General features: G+C 35.3%; 1 protein-coding gene across 1 annotated transcript; it reads right to left on the reverse strand.

Moving 5' to 3' along the window:
• Window positions 1-4,740: 4,740 nt before the first annotated feature.
• LOC149015550 (putative serine/threonine-protein kinase PIX13) lies at window positions 4,741-9,440 on the reverse strand. Its single transcript, XM_089156898.1, has 6 exons — window positions 9,088-9,440; window positions 8,480-8,811; window positions 6,949-7,084; window positions 6,675-6,817; window positions 6,439-6,562; window positions 4,741-6,078 (listed from the first exon to the last, which is right to left on the reverse strand). Exons 1-6 carry the CDS (start codon window positions 9,164-9,166, stop codon window positions 5,570-5,572), a joined length of 1,323 nt encoding a protein of 440 aa, XP_089013024.1. The 5' UTR covers window positions 9,167-9,440; the 3' UTR covers window positions 4,741-5,569.
• Window positions 9,441-15,312: the final 5,872 nt, after the last annotated feature.

Here is a 15,312-nt window from a genome sequence, read left to right on the forward strand (position 1 = left end):
GATCTCTCTTAAACATTCCCTCTTGCCCGAACTGAAATGAGGAGGTAAGCCTAGATACTTCTTAGGTATACCACCACAAGGTATTTTTAAGATCCTAGTGAACCATCTCTTAAACTTCTCAGTTGTATTTGGACTAAACATAAGACTGGATTTTGAGTTGTTAATTCTCAATCCACTTGCTTGACAGAAAGTATTAATGCATTGCTTCAAATTATGGATTTCTTGCAACTTTACCTCACTAAGAATCAGACTATCATCTGCGAACAAAAGATGGGATATAGGCTGAGATTTACCTCGAATTTTCACCCCCTGAATAACACCATCCTCTTGAGCTCTATGAAGTACTGCACTTAGACCCTTAGAGCACAAAACAAATAAAGGAGGGGAAAGATGGTCACCTTGCCGTATACCCCGTGATGGTACAACATGTCCTCTTGGAGCTCCATTCACAAGCACTTCATAAGAAATCGAAGATACACAAGCCATAATGAGTTGCACCCATTTCTTATCAAATCCCATTCTCAAAAGGATATGCTCAATATAATTCCAATCAAGACTGTCATAAGCTTTCCTAACATCCAATTTCATAGCCATAATCTTCCTCTTTCCCTTTTTCCTCTGTTGCAAATAATGAAAAAACTCCTGAACGACCATGATATTATCCCCTATATGACGTGAAGGCACAAATGCAGACTGCCTAGGGGAAATTAAAATATCCAAAAGAGTCTTAAGTAGGGTAGCCAGAATCTTTGTAACCACTTTTACAACCACATTACAGAGCTGATAGGCCGATATTGTTCAATTTTCTCTGGTCTATCTGTCTTTGGTATGAGGCAAACAAAAGTTTTATTTATGGACCGAGGCATAGTACCTTTATAGAAGATCTCTTGTATAAAAGCACATAATGTGGCTTTTATCAACTCCCAATTCTGTTGAAAAAACACTGGTGGATACCCATCTGGTCCTGGCGATTTCAAAGGGGCCATTCCAAATAGAGCAGCCTTCACTTCATTCTCTTGAGGGATTACCAATAATTTCTCATTCATTTGGGAATTAACAGCAGGTGTAATTGCTTGTAACACCATTTGAAGTCTAATATATGTTCTTTAAAAAAAATAAAAATTCTATATATGTGCTTAAGAAAAAAAGTGAGAGACATCTTAATCGGTCATATCCAACATAGATATGTATCAGCTATCAGAATCCGGATCATCACCCCTTCGGGAGCACAGGCTTTACCACCACAAATCTTGTGAGACCCACAAGTAAAAAATAATAAAATTTTAAAATTTAAAAAAGAATCCATCACCCAACCCTTGGATCCCCTTGTATTTATGGTGGTAAAGTTGTCGGGGAGCAGAGTGCTCCCCCGACGAGTAGCTGATCTGGACTTGAAATCAAGTCAATAGAATTGTTGTTCATTAAAATTAACTATTTAGATACCTTGATGTATTTTTTGGTCAACAGTTACCTTGATCCTATAAATTGGTTCATCCTTAAGAAAGGTTAATTGGGGGATCATAAATTTACCTAAAATATTGAAATCTAGATGATTATATTTTCAAGTAAAATTGAGATGTGAATTGCCTAAACAAATAACTGTATGATTTTTACTTGACAGACTCATGATTCCTGTAGAGCGTTTGGTTGTGATAGTAGGAGTCCAGATTTGCTACCATATGGTCATATCCAACATAGATATGTATCAGCTATCAAAATCTGGATCATTACCCCTTCGGGAGCACAGGCTTTACCACCATAAATACAAGGGGATCAAAGGGTTGGGTGATCGGTTCTTTTTTTAATTTATTAATTTTATTATTTTTTATCTATGAATCCCACATGATTTGTGGTGGTAAAGCCGTCAAGGAGCACTCTGTGCTCTCTTGAAGGGGTGATGATCCGGATTCCTTGATTTCATAGGTTTGGCATCGGAATCAATGCAAACATAAATAGAATTACTTAAACAAACATATTAGCTTCCATTTTGCTTAACCAAAGCTAAGCAATTTGGGTGTGGAATTAGAGGAATTATCCTAAAACCGTGCACTTCGAAAACCAAGGTTGTTGTAGAATCAAGGGCGGAACCAGGATTCAATAGTGGGGGGCCGAATAATAAAAGTTAGATTGGGAAAGCACACCTACATATATTTTGTGGGGCCCACATATATTTGACAAAAATAGATAAATTATTAATAATGGTATTTTTTTTTCAACAAGATATAGGTAAATTAAAGCATCAGTTAAAAGAAAAAATACAAGTGACTTTAACCCTAAAAAATTTGCAAACAAAAAAAAAAAATTAAGTAAGAGATGCAAACTAATGGTAGTTAGTTACCTTACAATTATAGACATTTTATTTACAATATAAAATCAAATAATAAAAATTGCAAAAGAAATACAAAAACAAAGAATATAAAATCAAATAAAGAATAACATAAAAAATAAGTAAAAGAGAATAAATAAATAAATTGAAAAAGAGAAAGAGAACCTAATTGGGCAGAAGATTTTTTTCCAAATTTTCCTTAATCCGCACTTATAGAATAAATAAAAAGAAAGAAACCGAAGAGAATAAATAGGAAGAAAAGAGGAGATATGAGAGAATAAATAGGGATTGAGGAATTAATTTCCATTAGAAATGACATATTGAATATTTAATAATATATTTTTTTTCAAAAATTTTCCTTAACCCACGTTTATAGAAGGAGAATATATAGGAAGAAAAGATGTGAGAGAGAAGAGAGAGGAGAATTAATCGGAATTGAGGAGTTAGTTTTCATTAGAAATGGCATTTTGAATATTTAATAATAATTTTTTTTTCAAAAATTTCCCTTAACCCACGTTTATAGAAGGAGAATAAATAGGAATAAAAGATGTGAGAGAGAAGAGAGGAGAGAATAAATAGGGATTGAAGATTTATTTTTTAAATAGGGATGACATTTATACCCATTATTTTACCTTTAAAATTTGTTTTCAAATTGGGGGGGGGGGGCAAATAGTGATATTTCACATGTGAGAAGAGAAAAAAGCTGGAAAAATGAATGACATTAATATAAAAAATGAAAAACCTAAACAAATAATAAAAAATTTTAAAAATCAGAGGGGGGGCCATGGTCCCCCGGCCCCTTAGTGGGTCCGCTCCTGTGTAGAATCATGTTCGACAGTACAAGCAAACAACCTACAAATAAACATGCTCGACTGGGTTGGTCGAGGAATGTCTCTAACGAGCAAGTTAGCAAGGAATCAACTCAGAAGAATGAATATGAATGAAGTATTCACTATTGCTTACCTTACTCTCGTTCTTAGATCTTTTTATATAGATTCTAAGATGTGTATCTGTCCTTCGGTGATTGAATCTTACTTAGGACTCTTGCTGATGATTGAGTCCTGGTCGGACTCTTGAGTCATGTTCGAACTTTGGATGATGAGCTCATTCTGAACTCTAGCTCTTATCCGGAGAGCCCCCCTTGTCCTTATCTATTCGGAAATAGAAACCTGGTCGTTCTTAGATAGCCAATTTTCATAGCCTATCTGTTGTGGTTGAACCGTTTGTCAATTAGAGTTGATCGGTCTATCAGGTTGGACGTTGGTTGGACCAAACCGTGGTCGGTCCAAACCATGGTCGATCCAACTTAGATATTTGGTCATTAACATAAGCCCCCTAGTCACTAGGCATCAATGGTTCTATCCATGATCATAAGGACTGCATTTTCTTGAGCAAAGTTCAATTGGTCAGTATGGAATGAACCTTCTTTGGTCAATCTTCATTTTTATTATCTTAGTTAGAAAAAATTAACCCTAATTTAGTAGCTCCTTATTTTTAGTTTTTTTATATTTACCTTTTAATTTGGTGTTATTGTTTAGTTTTTTATTTATTTACTTTTTAATTTGATGTTACTTTTTAGTTTTAAGAAATTCTTACTTCTATTAAATTTTCATTTATTTACTATCCAATTTGGCGTTACCAATTTTAGGAAGTTTCTTTTCTTAGCATAAAAAAATAATTTAGGTATTTTTTTTTAATTCAAAATAATATGGATACAACTCTAAAATTGGTACTTGATATGGTTTTTTTAAATGAGGATATTATTGTGTTTTGAATTCTTAATTTTAGAAGGACAAAATAGACATTAAACGGTCTCTTAACACTATTAAAATTGAGGGAAGCAACAAGAATTTCATAAAGAGCAGGTCCTTTTAATAATTAAGCTATAGTATTAACATATTATTACAAAAAAAAAACTATTAACATATTAAATTAGAAGATTACTTCAGTTGAAATTGTTGGTACCTCCGTTCAATATTTGGGTAAGTAAGAAATAAAATAAAATAAAATAAAATAAAAATATAAAGAAATTTTACTCATAAAAAAAAATGTCTGTCCTTACTCCTTAGTTGATTTCTTTTAATAGAACTGGACAAAAATGCAAAATGTCAAAAAAAATAACTTAAAGTCAAATATGGGCTACTGACACTTGCAACCCGCCCACTGCGCTCCCCAACCCACCCCAACCTTCCCTGAGTCCGGATCAGTGACCCCGCGGGGAGACGCTTCGTGACCACAAAGATCAGTGGGGCCTACGGTGAAAAACACTTTTTGGAAAAGAAAAAAAAATTTCACTAGTGGCACCCATTGGTTTTTGTGGTCAGGAAGCCATGGGGGAGCGACGGGGAGATTCCGGATTCACCTTCCCTTCCCTCCCTTCCCTTCCCTTGTATATATATGAAGAAAAGGTGAAAATAATCTCCTACCATCAACTTGGTTTGTCCATAGGGCTTTGCTCGCCATAAGTGTTGGTGGGAAATTAACAGTGGAAATGTGTTGGTCCTATGCCTTGTGTTTTTTGGGTAAAAATGAATTTGGATATGTCAATGGTAGGATAACCATAAGAGCTTCCCAACACCATCACAGTGCCAAATTGCAATCCAAGTTGGCCTTCGCAGATGTTCTGGCTTTGAGTGAAAACAATGTTGGAACGAGCGTTTAGGGCTGGTTTGGATTGCAGGGAGAGTTTTATTCCACACACAGAAAGTGGATATGGTGGATTTACTGCATAAGGTTAAACACCAGAAAACTAAGTATGATGTTCATCCCCCTGTATATCATTTCATAGCCCTATTTTATTTTCAGTGGGGGTTGGGGGATTTGAAAGGGGGGCACTGGAATTTAAAAAAAATTGACTTTAGATACAATGGTTACAACTTGCAAGAGAAAGAAGAACTATATTGTCTTAATTTGACTTTGAAGGCCTTGACATCATTTAGAACAAGAAAAGTCTAAGAACATGATACGAATCAGAATTTTCTCTGGAAGTTTTACCTTTTGAAGTTTGAATGCTGTCCTCATACGCATCTCCATGAAGTTATCTTCAAGAAAGAATTGTTCAAAAAATAAATCCCTTTTTAAGTGATACTATTAATCATCCATGTAATACAGTCTCTACCACCATGAAGTCACAATCACATTTGAGGTGAAATCAAATTCCAACCAGGAAAAGAATTTGGGGCCCTTTTGGAATGAAGGAAACAATTTCTGAGATGCACACTTGAATGAGTAGCTTGAGATCATTCATCTGATCATTATGGCATGCGTAGGACCTCCTCCTCTGCCAATGCCATCATGGACCTTTGTGTGGTGCGGCGTGGGGAAGCGATGAGGCTGTTGAGGTTGAGGAAGTTGGCTTGGGTGGTGATGTCCAACAGAATGAGGATCAGGAAGAGGATATCTAGTAGAAGAGGGTCTGGATTGAACCCTGCTGGGTCTATTCTCTTTGATGGCTTCTATTTGTTCCAAAGTCTGTAAGACTATCTGCATCGATGGTCGACTTTTAGGTTCAGCTTCAAGACAATTCAGAGCAAGCTTTGAAGCTAATAATGCAGCTTTCATGGGATACTGCTTTTCCAATCTAGCATCCATTATGGTTTTTAACTTTCTTCTATCATTTAGAAATGGCTTTGCCCAATCTGTCAAATTATGTTGCCCACTAGGGCGGTTTGTGTCCAATGCTCGTTGGCCAGTTAGAATCTCAAGCAGCAGAACTCCAAATCCGTAGACATCACTTTTGACATATAGATGCCCTGTTCAACAAAAATTAATCAAAATTCATATATGGACTGATGAAGCTTGAAATTCTTCTTGTCTATCGAAAAAAGTGGTGTTTCTCCAAAAACAATCTTGTGGAGTGCCAGTTTTCCATTACTACTCAAGAGACTCAAAACATGCTATAACAGAGATGGAACACCTAATTAACAAGCAACTAACCCTAGACCCTGAAAGATTTTTAAGCTTTAGGGATTGGCTTGATCTAGTTCATTCAGCCTGTTTCATTATGAATTGGGTTTTCTGGTTGATCTGTTCCATGGGAACACCACATTCTATAGATGGAATGATTTAGAACATTAAAAGCAGGACATAGTCGACAAAGAGGATTGCATTACCTGTAGCAACATATTCAGGTGCAGCATAGCCGTATGTGCCCATAACTCGTGTTGTTACGTGTGAGTCACCAGCCAAAGGCCCACATTTCGCCAACCCAAAATCTGATAGTTTGGCATTATAATTCTGAAAACCGAAAAGATCAAAAAATACATGAGATTACAGTTTATAAGATTACTTCCATTAATGAAAATCTAGCCCACTTTGAATGATTAGCTTTTGAATCACAAGACCATACCCCATCAAGCAGTATATTGGAGGCCTTGAAGTCCCTGTAAATGACTTGCCTCTCTGAAGTGTGTAAGAAAACAAGGCCTCTAGCAGCTCCTATTACTATCTTAAGCCTTATACTCCAGGAAAGAGGGTCGACAGCCGAACCCCCTGCAGCAAAACAGTGTAGCATTTAGTTTCTCTAATGAGTTATACATGTTCAGTAAAAGAAAGCCCACATTCTACAGCTCTCCCTAAAAAATTATGTGTCAGAAGAGTTGGAAATAGAAAGGAATCCTTACTTCTAAAAAGATGATTCTCCAGGCTTCCCTTCTGCATAAACTCATAAACAAGTAAAAGTTCTTTCTCCTCAATGCAGTAACCCAGAAGCTTTACGAGGTTGGGATGAGAAAGCCTCCCTAAGAAATTCACCTCTGCCTGAACAAAGTTGATCAAAGTATATCAAATTAACCATCAACTACAACCCCTCAAACTGAATCAAATGCAGCAAGATTTTGACATTCCAAAGAATGAAAACAGCAGGCTCATCCTATCAAATCAGTCTGCTTATGTGTGGAACACAAGAAAAACTTGGTGCATCAGAGATCTAATAAGGAACAGTTCTTTCATCTTTTTTTTCTTTTTTCTTTTTTAAATTTTGGATGAATAAAGAATTCATTAACCAAAAAAGAGGGGGGGGTTGAGGGGAGAGCAAAGGGCAGAGCCCTACTGAAGCCAACAAGAAGGGACTACACTAAAGTTCTTTCATCTTTAGGAGTTATAGATATTCTCATTGATGATTTAAGCAAAAATCAGAGCTTTGAATGTATGGAACAATCCCTATCAAGGTGACCTTACATTTGGGGCAAATAAGATTTGATGTAAAAGCTTATGAGGACCTCCAAATCACATCCATTCAAGTCCAAAATAAACCTAGAGAACTAAAACAAATGAGAAAAATGAAAGAAAGAATCAGAGATTTGAATCCACGGAAAAAGTGACAGAAAGCAATATTCAAGTTTGGGGAAAGCCAAAGCAATCAAACTAAAAGATATGATGAAAAGGATGGAGAGAGAAGATAACCAGTCAAATATCATTAATCAAAGGTTATTTGAAAAATAAAATTATTTCCTATTCACTGAAGTATAATGGAAATAATTGATTAATAAACCATAATGCAAAATTTTCAAATCAAGAACTTCAAAATCTAAAAAGCTCATCCCTCTTAACAAGAAACTAGACCGAGTTTTCCTCTCATCCATGGTCAAAGGTCAATGTAGAACCCTTGACTGAGGTTCAGATGGTGTGAAGGAAGGTTCAGGGAACAAATGAAATTATTGTCTAACTTTGTAAAACAGCAGGATTAATAATGGGTCTAATCAATCAGTTAATTAATCACGTAGTAATCCATAACTCAAAAAAAAATCAAAATTTAGAAAGCCAGCCTCATTAACAAGAAAAAAGGACACTTTTTCTTCACCCATGATCAAGGGTCAATGCAGAGCCCTTAACATAGGTTCTGATGGCATTAGAGCTTCGTGAACAGTTGAAGTGTTGTCAACTTTGTACAATGGCATTTATCATGTAAGGTTGTTGAATCCATGTGAAAAGGGTTTGGCTTTTTTTTCTTTTATGGTGCCGGCTGCCGACCCACGCACCAACCCTCCTTTACCCGGGCTTGGGACCAACAGCAAACACTGGCAGAGTTCAACTTTGTACAATAAACCCTAATAGAGGTGGGATCTCATCCTACATAAGCATATGCAAATCTAATTGAGTTGCAAGAATTAAGAAATGGATGAATCAAGAAATCTACAGAGATTGATTGATTACCTGCCATTCTTCCAATCCTTGCATACTTTCTGGATTCAGTTTTTTTACTGCAACAGTCATTGCACTACCTATCTTTGAAGAAGAGAAGGTCTTCTCATCAACCCAACCTTTGTAGACTTTTCCAAAACCACCCTCTCCAAGCAACATATCAGGTTTGAAGTTTTTGGTGGCCAATTTGAGGTCTGAATAATTGAAGATCTTCAAGTGTGGTGTAGGCAAGATATGACCAGTTGGGAACGCCTCATCAAGGCTTCCACTCCCTGAAATTTGACTCTGGCTTGTTGTGCTACTTGAAAGCCCAACTTCATTGCTGCTGTCTTTGTAGGATGTAACTGTTTGAGCAAAAAAGAACAAGGGCAACAAAAAGGATCATCAAATTGGAAAGGTAACTAATCTCCAAAAGGGGAATTTCTTGAAATTTAATGAAAACCCATTTGGGTTATTTATGATTAGTCAAGAGGAATTCATTGGAGCAGAAACAGAAAGCTCAGAAATAGAAAGCCCAGAAATAGAAAGCAAATCTGCAGAGGATGAATAAGGAAAAGAAAACAAAACCCATCTGACAAAAATTTATAAATATCTCAAAAATCGCAAAAATTTGCACTGACCTGGAGTAGACTGTCTGGTTGTGCTTGGGCTACGGTTGTTAACTTGAGCTTTAGCTTGAGCACCCAGGCAATTCCCCATAGCTACATACAAACTGTTTCTTTTCTGATGCTGATTTGCTTTACAGATCGAAATGGGTTTCTTCTCCTCTCTTCTTTCTTGTCAATTCAGTGACTGTTTCTGGGTGTGAGAGAGAAAGAGAGAGAGAGAGAGAGAGAGAGAGATAAGGTGAGAGAAGCAGAAGTGAAGAAGGGACTAGGAAGAAGGGGAGGAAAGGGAGGAAGGGGGAGGAAACAAAGCTCAGATTGTCTTCTTATTTCTGAGTCTTCGCTCCATATCCTTTCTTCTGGTTTGCATCATTTGGAAATATTTAATCATTCTTGACTAACAATAACAATAAAAAATTGAAAATCTTAACGAAAACTTTGCATTTTTAACTAAGTCAACGCCGTGCAACAGAGACCAGTCAACTCGCCCCGTTTGTAAATCTCAAATGTCCTTCTTCGGTATTTTTCTTCGTTTAGGTGTCTGATGTCTCTTTTGTGTTTGTCGTTTTCATTACTACAGAAACAAGGACCTCTAAAGGCAAGAAAGATCCCTGCATGCTTGTTCTTACTTCTTAGTTCTAACACTGAAGTGTGAAGAACAGGAATTTTTTGGCTTTTGAAGAACAAAGACTTGAAACTTTAAACGTTTTGGTATCTGTAGAACATCGCCAACGTCTAGAATCATTGTCAGCCATTAACGAGACAGAATCACAGAGAGCGAATTTAACAAGGAAAGGTTTCTTGGCCACGTGGATCATGGCATGGGTTAGTGGTTTGGTAAAAGCTGGCGCATTTGCATCTCTGATTTCTTAGTTGAACAGAAACTACTAAAGAATGGAAGTATGGATTTTCTGTTGGAACTTGAAAGGTTGAAAGTCAGATTCCTGTCTGAAATATTTTTGTAGGATCAACAAGTGATAATGAGATACTTGTGTAAAGAACACTACTCTATGCGTTAGGATCTTAATTAATTCAAATTTATCTTGATGTGTCTTTAAGTTCTAAACTAACAGTTTGAAATTATGACTGGAACAAAGGCAGATCAGGGTTGCATGATTAATTATACTTAAACCCAAACCTTCCATCTTATGGATGTTTTTAATAAATGCAGAGTAACAGTATGAAAAGTTCAGGATTGTCTTATTGTTTTATGGTTAGTATCAAGGTCTGAGTCAAGATTTAATGTTTGACCAAATCTAGCTTGGCCTGGCCTTATTAGATCAGGGCTAAGTTTAGCATCAAGCTAAAACATTTAACTTCATGATTAGGGTTTTAAAAAGTCCAACCCAAGTTTGTTATAGTCTTAATAAATAGGTTTATTATATTTGAACTTAAAGCTTGTCAACTCAACTAAGTAAGTAATAACGATATAAGTCTTCCTTCCATTTGGTTACCAAGGGGCCAAGACCCTCTTGGTTTTACTGTTTCTACATAAAATGTAATCTCTATTGAACTAAAAGCACGCCCATGAAAAAGTATCTCATTTACTTTTTATTGATTATTGTATGTTGTTTTTACAATATCACACTATCTAAAGCATATCCATCTTAAAATTTTGATATAGAGCTATTCTCTCCTTCTAGTAGATACCTTCCCTCTTCATTATGTCTTTAGATATGTTCCCTTCTTCTCTCAATTTTAAGTTGAATCAGATTCTAAGGAGGCTGTCGTGCTCTTAGACGCCTGCTGTCGTGCGCAATGAAGTATGTGCGTTACATGGAGGAGATAATAAACCTCTTTGATTGCAATGGCAAGTTGATGGTTGTTCATGTTGACAAAGAGGCGAACAAAGCCGTTGATTGGATGCCTAGGGTGTAAGTTTGCTTGGTGGATATGTGGGCGTTCATTCTAGATCCTTCAGCAGGGGTGGAATGAATCCTTCTGGGGAATCAAGAGTCCTGTTTAAGCTAAGTTAGCTTGGTTTTTTGACTTGGGTCTTTGACCTAGTTCATATACCCAAAAAGGAAAGAAAAAAAATTCCGTTCTTTTAATCATTTGCCCCATTACTTTTGAGAATCAAGGGGCCTCTCTAGATTCTCCTTTGGTGGTTGTGCATGATGAACCCATAAAATTGGAGTCACGAAGGACATGATTCAGACTCTTGTCTTTCCTTTGGATGATGGTAGGATCTCCAATTGTGCTACTCATAGGAGAACCAACCTTATTATTAAGGGATGTCATCATGTAGATGGAGACTTCATGCTAGATTTTATTTTTCATATAAAAAAAGAAAGAAGCAAAAAAATAAGGGACAAGACTAAGTTTTGATTCAATACAATTCGGCCTCGATCGGTTGGTCTTTTAGCCTAGTTTTCCTATCTTCTTTCTTCCTTACTTATTTTTTTGGCGACATTTTTTTGCTTGGTGCCTAGTTGGCTTTAGTTGGGCTCAATCCTTAGTTTAAGTATTGTATTTTTTCCTTCTATGGTCCTCCCCTTCACTCCTTTAATTAATGCATTTATTTATTTATTTAGTTTTAAAAAAAAAAAAAAAAAAAAAAAAAAATAAAAAAAATAAAAAAATAAAAAAATAAAAGAGTAGAATACAAACTACAATTGGGTCCAGCAATAATGACCTAATTTTCAAGGCTCAAATTGCTCTAGACAACCCACCACAGATGGGGAATATAAGTGGGGCCACCCATAGGTCCTAAGTCTTTGTTTTGACATTTGAGAATGGACTTCTGATACAGATTGACTTGGTCGATTCGAATGAGAATTGGCTGATCAAGATTCAGATCTTGAAGAATTTTTAAGTCAAATTTGGTATCATTTATTTCAGAATTGATTTCATAAAATAATTATATAAAAATTTTGTATAACTTTTATACATAATTTTTTTTGATAGTGGTGGTGGCGATCATGCATGGTTTTGGGGGATAACGGGTGTGTTTTTAGTTGATTTTTTACATGGAAGACAAATGTAAAATTATTTCATTTGGAATAAAAATGATTTGGATCAAATTTAAGGAGAATCCAAATGAAAATTATGAAATAATAATACAATTTATGATAATAAAAAAATAATATTTTTTCTTCCATTTTCTTGTATATATTAAAGGAAATTAGGTAGTAGTTAGGGACTTGCTGTCTTATGATCCATTAGGTCGCTGTCATTGAATCCTATTATTTCACGATGACTTTTTATGTTCTTGGTTTTCAACTAATTAACACCTCTTCTAACCCCACGTAGTTTTAAATCTTGCATTTTGGTTTGTTTCATGTCCAACCAGATTTGTATCAGTCATAATCAATCCTATCTGATTCTCCTGTTAAAACCACCACAAAATAATAATAATTAAATATAATGGAGCCTCGTCCTTTATCCGAAGAAAAATCAAATTCTTAACCTCAAAATATGAGATGGTGATTCATGCACCACTAAATAATCATTTCTTTTTGTTATGGACAATTTATAGTAGAGATACTTAGGTCGACCAAAGAAGAACCGGATTGATCAAACTTTGGTCGGACCACGAATAAAACGAAGGCATAAAGCATGAATCGTATCCAACCTCTTTAAAGATATGGATAAGAATTCCAATCAAGTCAGGTATTTTGAATTGCTCTGAAAGTCTAGATCAGATTCCCACGACTACAATTCAAGTAATACTCTCTTGGAGGATATTAACTTTTTTCCAGGAAGTTAGCAACAATTATAGAGTTCCATTCGAATTCTATTATTGCACAGTTTAAGGTAACCTCTCCAAGATCTATAAATGCCCACACCTTTATCATTATCAGGTACGCACCCTTGGGTTACTCTTTGACATTGAGAGCTCTACAAGTTATTTTTTCCTTGTAAAGCTATGAGTTTCTACTAACTAGATTGTTGGAGACGTTCCTCGACCAATCTGGTCGAACACGTTTTTTTGCAGGTTGTTTGCTTGCGTTGCCGAACGGATTTTTGCAACAACACTTTTGACTTTGGAAGTTAGAACCATTCAACACTACCATGTAGAAACACATGCATATAATGGTTAGTTTTGAAAATAAGAACTGGGATGTTGACACCATAAAGACCTAAACTTACGGCAATCATAATTCCCCTTTTATCTAATTTTTCTATTCTCTTCCTTCTTTCTTTCTTCTACTTCTTCTTTTTCTTTTTTTCTTCTTTTGTTTATTTTATATTTATTTATATATATATATATATATACTCTGAGTTGAATAACCCATCTAACTTTGTTTTTGAATATGACTATTGAAAATTGAGAACTTATCCAAATTTATTTGACATATTTTTTGACTAAAATATGTCTATACCTAATCTATCAATTCAGTGGTCAACAAATGCATTAAAAAAAAAAGGGCAAGAAATGTGAGATTCTTATTTGTATTTACATTATTTTGGTGAGATATTTTTATTCACATGAATTCATTAGAGTCTTATTATTGACATTTTTCAGAGTAGCTGAATTCATTAGAGTCTTATTATTGACATTTTTTCAGAGTAGCTGCATATTGTTTATCGACGTACATTAAACAGCAATTATTTGACTCTTACAAATAGTCAATCATCGCCAAGTTTAATTTTTACAAATATTTGTTACAAAAAATTTGATTTTGAATCTTTGACATTTTAGGCATGGTCATCATGAAGTTCAATTTTGAATATTTATAATAAGAACCAACAATGGGATTGTTGGAAAATTTCCTTCTTGATCTATTGTACACTAGTTTACTAGCACAATCAATGTGTTTTTTTAACATGTAGGTTGCAGCAAACATCTCATCTTGTCACCACAAGGATGCATGCCACAACAACAATTTGAAGATTAAAAGTTAGGTTCCTACACCCTAATGGTAATGGTTGGACAGACAAACTATGTATGATCCAAATCTATCCCCTCTAATTCCTAAGGGTAATTAATTCAAATTCACTTGTCAAGATATCATAAGCTATCATTTAGTACTTTGCTAGCATATATGCTCTTTAAGGTTAGAATGTTTGTCATTACAAGGGTGCTCATGACAATGCTAAATGCTTGTTTTAAGACTGAACGTAAGGTCCGGCAAGTTGGGATCTTTCACCACGAGGGTAGAGGACTATGGTCGCCTCACACTTTTCTAACACATATTTAGCAAGGGGTCTGCCTTATCAAGAGTACAGATCCTCTACCGATCCTCTAGCAGGCAGAGATCTATGCTCCTCTCATACCTCTCCACCACATATTAGAAGGAGGATCTATCTTTCGATTTTGATAAATGAATGAGATGTGAGATTCTCAGCGAGTTCTAAGTGGATTCCACTCTTAATGTATGGTAGAGAAGTGTGCAAAGAATACCGACCTCTACCTTGTCAAGTACAGGAGCCAGATTCCTTGTTAGTACTCAAAGGTGGACCCACTAGTGGGGCCTACAAACTATATATCATAAGGTCCGATAGATGAGGAGTGTTGGTCTCTCTCTCTTTCGTCATCATGAATGGATGGAGAGAGATTAGATCCATTTTTCATGGTTACATGGCTGTTGTTGCAAGGATTTGTACTATTAAGTCAATAAATCTGTGGGGTAGAAACTTTTCAGGTTTTCTTGATGATACGACTTCTCAGGCAAAAGTTCAGGTAAGATTTCTTGCTGTTTCAAAGATGATGGATCCTAGAACCTCAGGTCACCTAAAATGGCAGAACTTCTCACATAGAGAACAGAAAAATTGAACCATGGTCAAGGTCAATAAACAGTGAAATTTCTTGTTCAAAGTCAACTTAGAACAGCTCACAAGGTGATAGGCATCAATTGATCAGATTTTCTATTCAAGATCCCATATGTATCTTAAGGGAACAGAATCTTTAGATTACTTATTCTTTGAGTATTTTTATACAATTCATATGCATATGTATAAATTAATAAAAATCTATAATTTTTTTATGTATGATGATAAACATAGTCGTATAGATGTGATAGGTATGAGATAAGATTATGGTTGAATGTAAGAATGTAGGTCAAGGGTGATTTAAAATGCAATTCAATCGCATTATATATTTTATTATTATTATTATTATTATTATTATTATTGGAGTAAACATCACATTATATATTTTATTATGTGTAAGTATGTTGGTTACGATAAAAACTAATAATGATTACGTGTTAAAATGAACATCAAGAAATCATGAATAAAATTGGAAACAAATAAAAGAATATAGATATTTAACGGGAGGCGGCGGACATCTACCAC

Source organism: Hakea prostrata, chromosome 5, assembly GCF_041222555.1.
Source record: "Hakea prostrata isolate BN-2017 chromosome 5, UWA_Hpros_2, whole genome shotgun sequence".
NCBI classification, from domain to species: Eukaryota; Viridiplantae; Streptophyta; class Magnoliopsida; order Proteales; family Proteaceae; genus Hakea; species Hakea prostrata.

What these genes read in the sequence shown, in the direction of transcription:
- LOC149015550 (XM_089156898.1), bottom strand. Translation starts at nt 9,166, where the DNA reads ATGGGGAATTGCCTGGGTGCTCAAGCTAAAGCTCAAGTTAACAACCGT. An exon ending in AAGGATTGGAAGAATGGCAG is followed by an intron (nt 7,085 to 8,479) that starts GTAATCAATCAA and finishes AACTTTGTTCAG; the next exon opens with GCAGAGGTGAATTTCTTAGG. An exon ending in GGAGAATCATCTTTTTAGAA is followed by an intron (nt 6,818 to 6,948) that starts GTAAGGATTCCT and finishes GTTTTGCTGCAG; the next exon opens with GGGGTTCGGCTGTCGACCCT.